General features: G+C 37.6%; 2 protein-coding genes across 2 annotated transcripts in view; one reads left to right on the top strand and one right to left on the bottom strand.

Annotated features, from left to right (window-relative positions):
• The first annotated feature begins 351 nt into the window (after positions 1–351).
• Positions 352–3897, top strand: LOC113119899 (transcriptional repressor scratch 1-like). The gene is made up of 2 exons (XM_026289610.1): positions 352–1112; positions 1790–3897. The coding sequence occupies exons 1-2, from the start codon at positions 998–1000 to the stop codon at positions 2500–2502; spliced, it is 828 nt and encodes a 275-aa protein (XP_026145395.1). The 5' UTR covers positions 352–997; the 3' UTR covers positions 2503–3897.
• A 5380-nt stretch (positions 3898–9277) lies between these two features.
• Positions 9278–15390, bottom strand: part of LOC113120221 (sodium/potassium-transporting ATPase subunit alpha-3-like) — a 22551-nt gene continuing 16438 nt past the window's right edge. The window contains exon 5 of the mRNA XM_026290155.1: positions 9278–9433. Coding sequence (XP_026145940.1) covers positions 9278–9433 — 156 coding nt within the window. The remainder of the gene's footprint in view (positions 9434–15390) is intronic.

Here is a 15390-nt window from a genome sequence, read left to right as displayed (position 1 = left end):
AGTTGATTTAATGTTTCGCGGCAGAAGCAGCGCGCGAAAACGCAGTGCGGGAGGTCAGGTTGTGTAACGTAGCAATGTTGCAAATGAAATGCAAAACAACTCAATCTTCCGAACACAGTGATTAATTGATTACGAATATTTGCATGCAAGATGATTTTTGTATTTATTAATTTTAATATCCTAAATTATTTAAGTCTATTATTTGTTATCTATAAAGGGGGTTAAATTGAAATGGTCACATACAACTGCATCAGTTTATAAAAACTGAAACTATGAAAACCGAACGGATGTGTGATGCAAATAAACCCCTCTGTCTCATTTCAGGCTTCGAGAAAAATCTGGCGAAGGCGTGCACGTCTCACAACGTCATTAAGCCATCCAGTTCAATGTTGGTCCCGGGAGATTTTTTATGGATTAAATTAAGTACTTCCATCTTCATTTCCCACCTGATCGCAGCCATATAAATCCCAACAGCTGATCAACAGACTTCAGAAAGCCCGACGCCTTCAGACGGAACAGCTGGGAGATAAAGCAGGAGAGAGGAGAACGAACAGGCTGACGCAGACTCAGCTGTTTCACTATCCTTTCTGTGTCTTTAGGGGTAGAAAAGCATCTCGGAAACTAGTAGACTAGCTAGTTTAAACTTGAAGCACTAACCTGGAAGATACGATCGTCGTGAAGAGTCCCAGCGGAACTAAAGAGAGCGGAAAAAAAGAAAGAGAAAGCCAAGCGGAGCGGAGCTGTCCAGTGCTGAACGCGCGCCGCCGAACGGGAGTTGTCCAGTGCTGAAGTTGCATTTCTGCCGAGAGCATCGCGCTGCATCAACACAAGCGCATTCAGGGGCTCGAGGGTCTGCCGTAACCCTACACTGGCATCCGAAACTCGGCATTACCGAAGAGGAACGAACGATACTAAAAAACGCATTTTGTCCCAGCGTTGCATGAGGAAAGCGAACAATTCGACCGGCGGACGACTGTTTTTCCCTTCACCGTAAAACATGCCAAGGTCTTTCCTGGTCAAAAAGGTTAAGCTTGATGATTTCTCATCCGCTGATTTGGAGAGCTCTTATGGCAGATCCAGGGCAGACCTCAGACTGCGCTTTCACGAGAAAGGTAATCACATTTATTTGACATCCAGATCGTGTTTATGCAAGGGCAAGTGCATGTATGTTGACGTTTGATAGTTTATAATCGCAACCTCGTGTAGTTGACCCACGGTCACATTGTATGCAACACCGTGAGGTGCATCAGTTTTTGTCGAGTCGGCACATTTCAGGTGTTGCGCTCTTTCAAGCACGCATTCGATTTGCTTTCAGGCGCATTTTGTTTTACAAAACGCAGCGCTAGCAACAAGTACTTCACATTTACAACAAGAGTTATCAAAACGTGAATTATCAACGCACGCAGTCTATTGAGGGAACGCTTGATCATGTTTCATGTTATTATTCACGCTCTACATAACCTGTGCTTTGCATACACTTGCGTAAGCAGACGTTTATGGAATATTCATGCATGCATCTGGGGGTATATCTTTTGTGTACTCGGTATACATCGACCTAATTCTGCACAATTTCTATCAAGACTGCAAATGCAATTATAACCGAAGCGATATCATTCTCCTCGCCCTTGTGTTTAAATGGGTTGCCACTCTAATTGAAATGGAGCGCTATTGATTTTTTTTTTTTCTTTTTGCACACGTGTGAGGGTTAATGTAGAAAAAGTCATTGCGTCTGGGTTCACCTAAATGATCTGAAGTAACAGGAACTGTTGCATCGCCTTCCCCCTCACAGGCTACATCACCGACTACATGACCCCGGCACCGTATGATGGTGAGAGTGACAATGGCATCAAAGTGCCCTCACCCGAACCCATCTACAGCGACTATGGAGCTCCAGATTCAGACCAGCCTGACAGCCCGCAGTCGGAGATCTCTTCAGGCTACATCAATGGAGACAACGCGGTCAGTGAGGGCTACACAGTGGATGCCTTCTTCATCACAGATGGGAGGTCGAGGAGAAAAGCCATCAGCAGCCCCAGAAGCCATCAGCGGCACACGTGCAATGAGTGCGGAAAGACATACGCCACGTCTTCCAACTTGAGCAGACACAAGCAGACGCACCGCAGCATGGACAGCAAAATGGCCAAGAAGTGTCCCACCTGCGGGAAGGTTTACGTCTCTATGCCAGCCATGGCCATGCATTTGTTGACCCACGACCTCAAGCACAAGTGTGACATATGTGGGAAGGCCTTCAGCAGGCCTTGGCTTTTACAGGGACACATGCGCTCTCACACGGGCGAGAAGCCCTTTGGATGCGCACACTGTGGGAAGGCATTCGCCGACCGCTCGAACCTGCGTGCCCATATGCAGACACACTCTGCCTTTAAGCACTACAAGTGCAAGAGATGCAACAAGACCTTTGCTCTAAAGTCCTACCTGAACAAGCACTATGAGTCGGCCTGCTTCAAGGGAGCGTTTGCTCCTTTGAGCCCAATGGAAGTGTGAATGGATGACAGCACAACAACAAGAACAACGACAACGTCTCGGAGGATTAATCGCATGTACCTTAACTTTTTCTTTTCTTAGTGTACTCTTTCTCCCGCTGTTCACGTATTCAGAGCTGAAATTTCACTTGTTTTTGCCAAAACTCAGAGGACATTGAAAATGTCTTTGTTTCTCTCGAAAGGTCAAACCTTTTCTAAGTATTGGATAATATTGTACTGCTGCCAGTGGCCACAAAAGTGTTCAGCATTGAGGTAAAACTATTTATTCATTAACTTATTTATTTATGTATTTATATATTTATTTTCTACGAACGGTTAATTTGCACTTTAATTTGTCGTTCAGTTGCCAAGCCTTCGTCATCAATATGCCAAAGCATTTGCCACTTTCTGAATATCTTATTTTTGGTTGCCACTTTATAAATTTGTTGCATGCAAAAAAAAAAATAAAAAAGGCAAAAAAAGAAGAAAAAGAAAGGAAAAGAAAATACACTACTACTAATGGAATCTATGCCAATTTTACGAAGCTTTGATTTTTTGCCAAACCTAGATAGCATCCGTCGGCAATATTTCTCGGGAGTCATGATGAAGAATAGAGCAATAATGCATGGTATTTTTAAAAGCTAAAACGAGTAATAACTATAGCATTTTTAACCACGATTTTATCCAATACTATCAGTAGTCGTTCAGAAGTTAAATATCAGGGAAATGCCAGAGTAGTATTAGCGGATACTTCCACGGGACGGGGAGGGGAAGGGATATAGGGTCCTTTTGTAAGTGGTTATGCACTGCCTGCCTCTTATTAAATAACGTAGTTTTAGATCTTAGGCGCCTGTGCTGCTGAACGGACAGCTTTGCGCGTGATCCGGATCATTTGCTCCAAATCTGTGGATGTGAACAGCACTAAACCTGGAAATGCTGTTGTAGGAGATCCTACTGCAACATGGACAGCTGGACATAGCAGATTGGTCTTTGAAAAGCACTTCTTTGAGAACATTTCTGACTTTTTTTGAAGAAGAAAAAAACAACAAAAATAGTAGCACAAACCTTAGCAATTCAGGTAGACAGGCCTTGTATTAGTCGAACCTCTGTTTTTGTATTTACGGACATGGAGAACTATCTGTTTAATGCAAGATGCCTTGTAAATAATCCTTTGGAATTGAATATTTCTACAAGCTGTAAAGAATCAAATGAACTTATTTCTGGACTTCTGTTCCCTGGGTTTTTTCCCCCAGCATTTGAACAATGTAAAGCACAAATGACACCGGGCATTTTCTCACTTCATAATAAAGAACTAAGAAGTAACTACGTGTTTGTGGTCCTGTTTGTTTCAGTCACGCACCAAGAACCATCCTCTGCTGAAGCTCGAAACGTGCTGATTCAGAGCGATGCATGCAACTCGGTTAAGTAAGCGCGCAATGACGTCAGTTTGGTGACGCAAGGTTTGTGGTGCATGCAGCATACAATGTCTCAGCGCATCCCAAAAACCATTTCTGAGATACCAAACGCTAATGCAATGGCTCTTCCGCAGGATTCAAAGCATGCTTTCATCTCAATTAAATCCTTGACTGACGCCTTTGTTACACATGATTGAATTTTATCCGCATTGTGTTCACAAGGAGCTCTTGAGAAAAAAGCATGTGATCAAAGAGAATCCAGCAACAGCTTCTTTTTATGGAGTGATCCCTGTATGGTTTGCCAAATATAGCAGTTGCATTACGGTTCTTAGAGTACAGTTAAGCGTTTGGCGGTGCTGCAGTGGTAACCTTGAGAGATGCAAGTGACGGAGGGAATTTGGCCGTCAGCTCTATCCAGGTCCCAGCAGAGTTCTTATCAACAAGGACTAAAGCACTTCAAAGTGCCTCCTGCTGACTGTGGCTGAACAACAGCTTCATTACAGGAGCTTTTGCTTTACATTAGCCCACCAAACGCATTACCTGCATTCCCTAATTTAAAAAGCATGCATTTCTGCATGCACAGGGGAGGGAAAAAAATGCAACTTCATGCAACTTTCTTGCACACCAGTTGTCTACAATCAACATGAAATGCAACCCTTTTGACTTCTTTAATCTAATGTATTACAAATGAGTTCACCCAGAAATAAAAATTTAGTGAACAGTTATAACCTTTTTTTTTCTCATGGGAATGGATTTGGAAAAATGTAGCATTTCATCACTTGTTCCCCAAAGGTTCCTCTGCATAAATTGGGTGCCGTCAGAGTCCAGACAGCTGATAAAAACACCACAATGACCCACAAGTAATCCACAACACTCCAGTCCATCAGTTAATGTTTTGATCGAAAAACTGCAAGTCCATATCATCTAGATGTTTTAACTTTAAAATACAAGTCCTCTGTTCATAATAGTGCTTCCTCCAGTGAAAATGTAATCTGGTCTGAACCAGAAGAGATACAGTATTGTTCAAAATAATAGCAGTACAATGTGACTAACCAGAATAATCAAGGTTTTTAGTATATTTTTTATTGCTACGTGGCAAACAAGTTACCAGTAGGTTCAGTAGATTGTCAGAAAACAAACAAGACCCAGCATTCATGATATGCACGCTCTTAAGGCTGTGCAATTGGGCAATTAGTTGAAAGGGGTGTGTTCAAAAAAATAGCAGTGTCTACCTTTGACTGTACAAACTCAAAACTATTTTGTACAAACATTTTTTTTTCTGGGATTTAGCAATCCTGTGAATCACTAAACTAATATTTAGTTGTATGGCCACAGTTTTTTAAAACTGCTTGACATCTGTGTGGCATGGAGTCAACCAACTTGTGGCACCTCTCAGCTGTTATTCCACTCCATGATTCTTTAACAACATTCCACAATTCATTCACATTTCTTGGTTTTGCTTCAGAAACAGCATTTTTGATATCACCCCACAAGTTCTCAATTGGATTAAGGTCTGGAGATTGGGCTGGCCACTCCCTAACATTAATTTTGTTGGTTTGGAACCAAGACTTTGCCCGTTTACTAGTGTGTTTTGGGTCATTGTCTTGTTGAAACAACCATTTCAAGGGCATGTCCTCTTCAGCATAGGGCAACATGACCTCTTCAAGTATTTTAACATATGCAAACTGATCCATGATCCCTGCTATGCGATAAATAGGCCCAACACCATAGTAGGAGAAACATGCCCATATCATGATGCTTGCACCTCCATGCTTCACTGTCTTCACTGTGTACTGTGGCTTGAATTCAGAGTTTGGGGGTCGTCTCACAAACTGCCTGTGGCCCTTGGACCCAAAAAGAACAATTTTACTCTCATCAGTCCACAAAATGTTCCTCCATTTCTCTTTAGGCCAGTTGATGTGTTCTTTGGCAAATTGTAACCTCTTCTGCACATGCCTTTTTTTTAACAGAGGGACTTTGCGGGGGATTCTTGAAAATAGATTAGCTTCACACAGACGTCTTCTAACTGTCACAGTACTTACAGGTAACTCCAGACTGTCTTTGATCATCCTGGAGGTGATCATTGGCTGAGCCTTTGCCATTCTGGTTATTCTTCTATCCATTTTGATGGTTGTCTTCCGTTTTCTTCCACGTCTCTCTGGTTTTGCTCTCCATTTTAAGGCATTGGAGATCATTTTAGCTGAACAGCCTATCATTTTTTGCACCTCTTTATAGGTTTTCCCCTTTCTAATCAACTTTTTAATCAAAGTACGCTGTTCTTCTGAACAATGTCTTGAACGACCCATTTTCCTCAGCTTTCAAATGCATGTTCAACAAGTGTTGGCTTCATCCTTAAGTAGGGGCCACCTGATTCACACCTGTTTCTTCACAAAATTGATGACCTCAGTGATTGAATGCCACACTGCTATTTTTTTGAACACACCCCTTTCAACTAATTCAACTAATTGCCCAATTGCACAGCCTTAAGAGCGTGCATATCATGAATGCTGGGTCTCATTTGTTTTCTGAGAATCTACTGAACCTACTGGTAACTTGTTTGCCACGTAGCAATAAAAAAATATACGAAAAACCTTGATTATTCTGGTTAGTCACATTGTACTGCTATTATTTTGAACAATACTGTATATAGACAGATCAAGCAACATTTTCAAATTAAAACAGTTCAGAACAGTTCTGAACAAATATAGGTGGATTTTGATGTGAAAGGATAACAGAAGAAGGACTTGAAGTGTTATTATGGATTATGGACTCTATATATATTTTGGCCTGAAGTGATGTTTTAAATTAAAAGATTCTTAAAGATGGATTTGTTTCATGCAGCTTTTGACTTCATAAGATGTTTATTGATGGTGGCACACATTCACTGCAGAATCATCTGTTGGTGAGCAAGTGATGTAATGCTAAATTCTTCAAAATCTGTTCTCATGAAGAAACAAATTCGTCTACATCTTGGATGGCCTGAGGGTGAGGAAAATCTCAGCAAATATTCATTTCTGGGTGAAGTATTCCTGTAAGAAAGTAAACAGAGTCCGGACTTCAGAACTTCAGAAAACATCATTTTGTGTTGCGTTGAGGAGTGAAATGCCTCGACTGCATCCAATATTCATCCTCCTTTAAATTGCTAAAAATCAAGTCTGTAGGCCCACAGCCAGCTCAGTTTAGGGTTGGAAACACGTTTTTGGGAAACAGCCAGAAATGCATCTGTGCTACACTAGTTCCAATCTCACAGCAGCAGACAGGTGGTGAGAAACAAGTGGTTGAAACAAAGCATCATTGAGATATTACAAATTGAATTTGTATTTATGATGACTTTAATTGATGGGATTATAACTGCAGAGGCTTTAGTGTGTGTGTGTGTGTGTGTGTGTGTGTGTGTGTGTGTGTGTGTGTTGCTCCACCAGAATGACTCATGAACATCAGCAGGCAGAAGGGTGAAGGAACACCACAAACCCTCCAGTCTTAAACATCTCTCCAGGATGACACACAACACTGTGCGCTGACCCTCCGTGTGTTGAGTAATACCCCTGTGACTTTCCCTGTGTCTGTTCACAACCTCCAAACCTATGACACGTGAATCATTCAGCTTCTTACTTCAAACCAATAAACTATTCAAGTAAATAAGATATTAAGTAGAAGGAACAGTTCACCCAAAAATCTGACATTGCTCATGCTGTTTTCTGTAGCATGGAAGCCATTATATTGTGTCTTTGTTTCATATATGGTCATGTGGTTCACTGTGTTCATGTTCTCTATAGAGTTAGAAAGACATGGTGACAATGACCATACATATGCATTATGTTTCTTTGAAATTGAGTAAATGATGATAGAAGTTTTATTTTTGGATGAACTATTTCTCTTTACTCCTTTAGTCAGATGTCAGAATACATGCCAGTATGTGTGTTTTCAATGGGAGTCAAATCCAGATGTTGCACCATGATCTACCTGGGAAACTCAAAAAAACACTGAAGTACTGGGTCTATTCTTTATGAAATGACAATCCACCCTCTCTGTTTTCTGAATGGCATTAACCTTATTGTCAATGATTCATCCATGTTTTATTTATAAATTTTTTTGATCTTGTAGTTTTTGATCAAAATGCCATAACTTGATCTTCCAGTGAAATAACAGACTTCTCTCTAACATATGCAGGACGTCACCGGTCATTTGCATAAACTCCGCCCCTGCATACGTTTTAATGCCACGCCCACATCTCAATATCCAATCAACAACTGAAGCATTGAACATAGTCCAACTTTACATTTTTTCTTTCAATAATCCATTACAATCAGATGTACATCACAATATAAGAAGAAAAATATTATATATACAATATATACTATATAGCAACTGCTGCTGTTATTGCAAAAATAAATTCATATTATATATTATTGACCAGCTCTTCATATAAAATTATCCAACTTTATCTGCATACCTACAGTATACTCATACAAAGCAATATATATTCTACAACAAATCTCAATTGCTTATAGTCACAAAATATAAACTATATTATCACCCAGCTCTAATTAGTTAAATGTGACTAAGGCATGAATATATGAAGATATTATAAACATTAACATCACGATTTTCTGTACAGCTGCTTTGACACAATGTGTATTGTGAAAAGCGTTATATAAATAAAACTGACATGGCTACACAGCATGCAAAAATGTCATTATACACCACAGTCAGGCTCTTCCTAGTCAAAATAATCAGTAAATTGGCCCAGACTTCATGCTGTTGTCCAAATCTGGCTGCAGAGACTATATTGCATAACACTGACCTTTTCTGAAACACACACACACACACACTGCCTTTGTGAAACAACGGAGAGTAATAATATCTCCCGTTTTGATTAGGTCAGAGCAACATGTTTCACTGGAACGTCAACATTTCTATTATTATTTGCTCATGTGTAGTGCATTTGGGAACAGAAAATAAAACCTAATAAGAGATGAATGTTGGCTCGGTTTCCAAACCACAGGCCTTTTCCAAAAAGGCCACGATTAGTCAAATGATTGCTTATGATATTATGGAAATGAGTCCATTAATTTGTGTAAATCAGATGTCTGTTCTGTGGACAGTTGACTGCATCTGCACGACGAGAGGCCAGTGTCAATTTCTAAGCTGGAGTGCATCGGATCAGAAAGGGTTTTGTGACAATCACACGCCGTGTCTTATTTGTAAGCGTATCTCCTGCTGAGCTCCAGACTTCGGTTCTGCGACATCTCCAGCTCTGAGCCGGCGGATCATTATCAGTCCCGCGCTCCGAGCCGGATCTGCTCTCCTGAGGAAACATCTAATTGTGCTGCGAGGGGCAGCATCAGCAGAATCCATTACTTAAACGGGAGACAGGTGCGCTCAGGCCGGGTTTCTGCCGAGCTGCCAGGACTCTGACGTCAGAGAGCAAAACTCCCGCCGAGGCTGACCCACGCTGCTGCTTCCTGCCTGGAGAGGAAGTAGGTCTTTCACACGTCCTGCAGAGAGAGAACGGACCGCAGCGCAGACAGACTCGTGCTGTGGGTAATGTTGCAAAAACACAACAACTTATGTCCTTCTCACCTTTGCTTACAATATACTGTATCATATTTGACCTATGAAGTTCGATCGAAAGCCTCTGAATGATCAAGACTTTGCTGACACACCTGTCGCACACTTTCTGTCTGATAGTTTGGACGTTTTTAGCAAGTAAAAGGTCTTTTGGTGTAGTTGTACATACATCCACCTTCAGCTCATGCTTCATGTGTCTTAAGCTCTGAAATCTGATTTTTATAAAGCAAATGTAAGTATAACTTTAATATTGTTAGTGATATATTTAAAGGTGGACTGAAGCAACCTAACCTGATTATCCAGACATCTTGTATAAATGTGAATATCAAATATAATTATCAGTCGTTTGATGAAAGTTTATTAATTTATCTCTCAGTCATACTTGTATTGCCTTGCATTATATGGTTTGATCATAAAACTTAGTAAATCTCATCTTACTAAGACGTATTATTAGGAGATACAGAGCGAAAACTGATATTTATTTTTTATGTAAGTATCAGCTGAACTGATGTTAAAATTCTCATTAATTTATAACAAGCTGTCCGAATTTTATCACTTTTTTTCTCCATAAGAATATCAGTGTCTCTACCAAATGGCAATTATTTTTGCAGTTTTTTTCCTCTATATTTTCACTATATCATACTATATGAGCCACAAAAGCCTGATGCATCAATTAACATCCAAACGGTTTGTCAGGTTAAACTATCAATTTTTATATATATATGTATTATTTTTATTTCAAGATGCCTTGAAGTACTTTTGGATATTTTAGTATTTCTTAAATACATATTTCTTAAATGCACAATTTTCAAAGTTATAAATTAAACAAAGATTAAGCAAATTGAGCACGTTTTACAAGCAAATGCTATTTCAGCCGTTCTGCTTCGAAAATGTCATGTTTAATTCAGTGTGCTTCTACAATGGTTGTAATTATGTTAAATTCACTAGCAATTCCTGAGTGAAAATAGTTTCGACACCAGATTTTTTATTTCAGCAATGTGTTAGTTTTAGTTTCGGAGAAGACAATGTTTGTTTGCAGTTTATTGTTTGCGTGTTTATCTCTCACAGATCTGGGTGTGCTGATGACATCACACCTTCTCAAGCAGCTGATTGGCTGTTCGCTGTCGTAAAGCACGACCTCACAGTTTGACACTCTCTAAACCCTCCATCTACACACATTCATTCATTCATTCATTCAGTCCGATCTCTTTTCCATCCATCTCGTGTTCACCACCAGACAGAGGAAGCACTTAACATTTCATAAATGCGTTTGAATCAACCTTTAACAAGCCGTTACTCACACACGTGTCTGACAGAAAAGCCACTTTCCAAAGGGCAAGTGCAGTAGCTGGACAAATATTTCCAAAACCACAAGAAATGCTTTGCATGTGTGTGTGTGTGAGAGAGAGAGAGTGAGCGAGGGGTGGTGTTGACCCACTTTGGCTGACATGCAGCGAGCGTCTTGCCAGGCAGCTCAGGAGATGCACGTTTCTGTAAAGCCCCCTGTGTTTCCCCTTCGGAGGACAGCAGGGTGACGGTGCGAACCCAGACTCTGCCTCCTCCTCTCTGAGATCAGCTGAAATCATCCCTGGATTCCAGCCTCCTGATTGGCTGTTCGAGGCTGAGTAAGACTTCACAATTAGCCCGGAGGGGCCGCATGAGAAATCAGCCTCAAATGGCAACGTGTCTTACTGACTTACTCTTAAGAGAGAGTATAGAATGAATGAAAAAAAAAAAAGCAAATGCAAAATATTTTTAAAGGTTTTTGGTCAGAAATAAATAATTAAGTATTCATTTTAGTGTTAAAATGTGATGGCTGTATATACATATTAGTACTTTTATTTTGCACAGAGGCACTAAAATTGATCAAAGGTCACAGTAAAGACATGCATAATGTTACAAAAGATTTCTCTTTCAGATAAATGCTGTTCTTTTGACATTTCTATTCATCAAATAATAATAATAATAAAAAAAATACAAATAAAATGTTTCAGTTTCAACAAAAATATAAAGCAGGCTCAACTGTTTTCCACATTGATGATGATCAGAAATGTTTCTTGAGCAGTAAATCAGTATATTATTATGATTTCTGAAGATCATGTGACACTGAAGACTGGAGAAATGATGCTGAAAATACTGTCGTGCATCACAGGAATTAATTACATTTTAAAATATGCTACACTTGAAATCACTTATATTAAATTTAAATAATTGTTATCAGTTTTACCTCCATAAATTTAGCCTCGGTAAGCTGAAGATACATCTTTCACAAACATTACAAATCTTACCAACTCTTTTCTTCTGGTGTCATCAGTGACTTTAATTTTACAACCATACATCATATAAAGACACTTCTTACTGTATAAAGAGATTATTTTCAAATAAAATTCTCGAAGACACATTTTTTTCTTTGGAATAATATGCAGTGATGAATCATTCACAATAATAATCCTGTTGCTCAGAGAGTGTGTGTATGTGGGCGTGTCTGATTCACATTTCACCTCAAAATATAAATAAATATGTTTATTGTTTTCTATTTTTAGGACTGTTTTCACTGCAATATTATTTTTATGACAAGCAAGCCCATTCTCCTCCCAAAAGTTCTCATTATTATAATGCATCTGGACATTTTACTCTTACGATCATTTTAAACTGCATCACAGTAATGAGAATCAAATGAGATCACTAACAATAATGAGAAATACAAATAAAACTAAATGTCCCAAACACATTACTTTAAAGAGATTTAGAAAGTAAAATGTTCAATTGACATTAAAATTCTGTTACAGTGCAAAACTAGTCTTAATGTTCTCATAAATATGCTTTATTGTATTCTTGAGAAATATGTTTTTGCATTTTTTTATTTTGTTTGTAGGTAAACTACCAAAACTAGTCATAAAAATTACAAATAAAAAGGTCTGTATACATTATATACATAAGTAGAAAATGTGTTTAATCTGCATTAAAATAAAAGAAATACTAGGCCACTACTACTACTACTAATAAAATAACAAAAATCACCACAACAAATGTAATAATAATAATAATAATAATAATGTCACAATGCAATGCAAAATCTTGATTTAAAACAATGCTTATTGTCTTCACACTTTATTTTAGTAGTTGTTTGTGAGAAACTGTGGACAATAATTGACAATACTGAAAAAAAAAAACCCTCAAAGAAAATGTCCTGATGCATTACAGTAAAAAGATTTTAAGGGGAGAATATTTAATAAAAAAAGTTACAACAATTTCACAATGGAAAAACAAATCCTGAATTGTCTTAATGCAAAAAGTTTTTTTTTTAAGGTAAAACAATTATTGACAATAATGAGAAATTACTAATAAGACTTCTACAAATGTCCTTTTTTATGGAAAATGTTAATCATCTTTAAAAAAGAAATACAATTGTTCATAATGGGAAAGAATTAAAAACATTTCTTATTGAAAAATATAATTCACTTTTATTTTCAGGGAAACCATCATTTACAATAATGAGATACGAAATAAAACCAAAATTAAAATATCCACAGACATTACGGTAAAGAGACGAGGAGAAAATGTTTAATGGTTATTGAAATCAATTAATCTATCACAAAAAAAGTTCCTATAAATGCTTAATTTAAAAAATATATTTATTATTTTGGCATTTTTATTTAATTAAGTAGTATGTCCAGACACGACAGTAAAAGATTTTTAGATTATTTTAGATTTTAAAATACAGAAAATATTTTTTTTAAGTATTTTTTTATTATTATGTTTTTTAAATGCTAAAATTTAAATCTTAATGTTCATTAAAATAATGTAAAATATGATTTTTAATAGTATTGTTTTTTTATTATTAGTTTCTGGGTTGAAACGTGACCTGGCTGTGCATATTTTCACCCAGAGATTCACCCAGGAGCGTTTTTAGTGTTTCTATGTTTAAGTGTGTGTGTGTGTGTGTGGCATTGGATTGGGCATGTCGCTGACACCCCGGACGTCCCTGAGGCAGCGGGAGCTGATTAGCTCTTGGTTAGGGGCAGTTGAGCTGTAGGCGCACTGAGGTTATGAGTGAGTTTTTAGCTGTGTGTGTGGGAGTGTTATTATAGCACTCGCTCTGGCAGGGGAAGCAGAGAAAATGTGCAAAACATACGCCTTCTCTCGCTGTCTGCCTGTCTCTCTCACTCTCTCTGGCTCTTCTAAACAAAGCAGGTGATTCAGTCGAGTCATCCAGAGGTTAAAAACATGGCACGGCTCTTCTGAGCGTGTCACCAAGATGGAAACCTCATGAATATTCAGCGTGAGGCAGCAACAGAGTGCTTTGATCCGGAGCTTCTCTGTTTAAAGAAAGCGCAGTGTGAAGGTGTCTGTCTGAGGAACAGTCAGTGAAAGCACTAAACGAGTGTGTGGGCACATGCACAGATCGTTCGTTCCTGTCGGTGTCTGTGTAATTGTTCACACTGGATCCGTAGGCCGATCGCCGGCTTTATTCACAAGCCTCTCGTGTAAGAAACGAGGCCATAGGAATTACAAATCACAATGGAGATCTCTTTACAATCACATTATTTCAAAAACAAATGAGCTGAGCTAGATAAGACAATCCCAGAATGCATTGCAAGCTCAAGATGGCAGACGAGTCAACAGAAATGCTGGTTATTTCATTAAATATGAAAAAAAGTAGTAATATAATCTAATTTAACTTTTTTTTTCACACAGCTAATCTAAAATATGTTACAAACTGTAGCTTATATTTACATTTATGCATTGAGCAGATGCTTTTTCCCTAAAGTGACATACAATAGAGAAAGTAAAAACGATTCTAAGAGCCAGATACACAATTCCAGGTTTATAAGGTTATATATATATATACTAAAATATGTATCAAAATATATTTATGTACATATATTCTCTATTTTTATACATTTCTGGAAATATACATTTAAAAGAAATCTTCAAAAACATGCAAAAAAGGCAGAAAAATATAATTGCAAAAATGTTTCAAAATATGTTTACTGATGCTGATGATGCTGACCCTGAAACAACATACAGAACTAACAAATATTGCTACAACTGTGATTGCATCATATAACAATTATTAATTATTAATAATATTAATAATGTTCATTGTCTGGCTGACTACATCTTGTTATTTTTTTTCTGAAAAATCCTGTCAAACGTGCACAAACTGACAGTCACCAATTATAAGCTACTACTTATTGTAGAAGTTTAATTTTCTGTAAAGCTGCTTTGTAATAATTTGTATCAAAAAGCGCTATACAAATAAACTTGAATTGAATTGAATTAATGTATTTTTTTGTCTCTAAAATACATTTAGGAATATATTTAGAAACATGAAGGTTGAAACTAAATAAGTTTTACATTTCAAATATATATTTCATTGAGCTTCACTGTTTACCATATACTTCAAATGTTTTGTGATTTATTTATTTATGGGATTGAATACACAGACAATGTACTACTATATAGAACTAATATATACTAATATATATATATATATATATATACATATATATATATATACATATATATATATATATATATATATATATATATATATATATATATATATATATATATATATATATATATATATATATATTCTACTAACTAACAAAATGACAAAACCACATAAAATGATATAATATTTTTCAATATCTTTTCCAGCATCAAATAATCTGAGCTGCTCCACATTCATTTATATACTGTAGTTCTGTCCTCTTACTGTATATCAGACTCATTTGTGTCTGTTTTTATTTCCCCTGAGGAGTTTTATGTTGACTGAAACACAACTGAGACCTCCAGAGCTCTGAAAGAGCAACCTCTGAGCAAATAAACATCTCCTCTGGGTGATGACGGTGCACAGACACTGATTAGTCTCTGTTTCACAGCATTTCCTCATTTTGTTGGTCTTGTACGGTTTA

Source organism: Carassius auratus, chromosome 19 (genome assembly GCF_003368295.1).
Source record: "Carassius auratus strain Wakin chromosome 19, ASM336829v1, whole genome shotgun sequence".
Classification (NCBI taxonomy): domain Eukaryota; kingdom Metazoa; phylum Chordata; class Actinopteri; order Cypriniformes; family Cyprinidae; genus Carassius; species Carassius auratus.
The sequence above is the reverse complement of the archived record's forward strand: the minus strand, read 5'-3'. Positions and strand labels throughout refer to the sequence as shown.

What these genes read in the sequence shown, in the direction of transcription:
- LOC113119899 (XM_026289610.1), top strand. Translation starts at nt 998, where the DNA reads ATGCCAAGGTCTTTCCTGGTCAAAAAGGTTAAGCTTGATGATTTCTCA. An exon ending in ACTGCGCTTTCACGAGAAAG is followed by an intron (nt 1,113 to 1,789) that starts GTAATCACATTT and finishes TCCCCCTCACAG; the next exon opens with GCTACATCACCGACTACATG.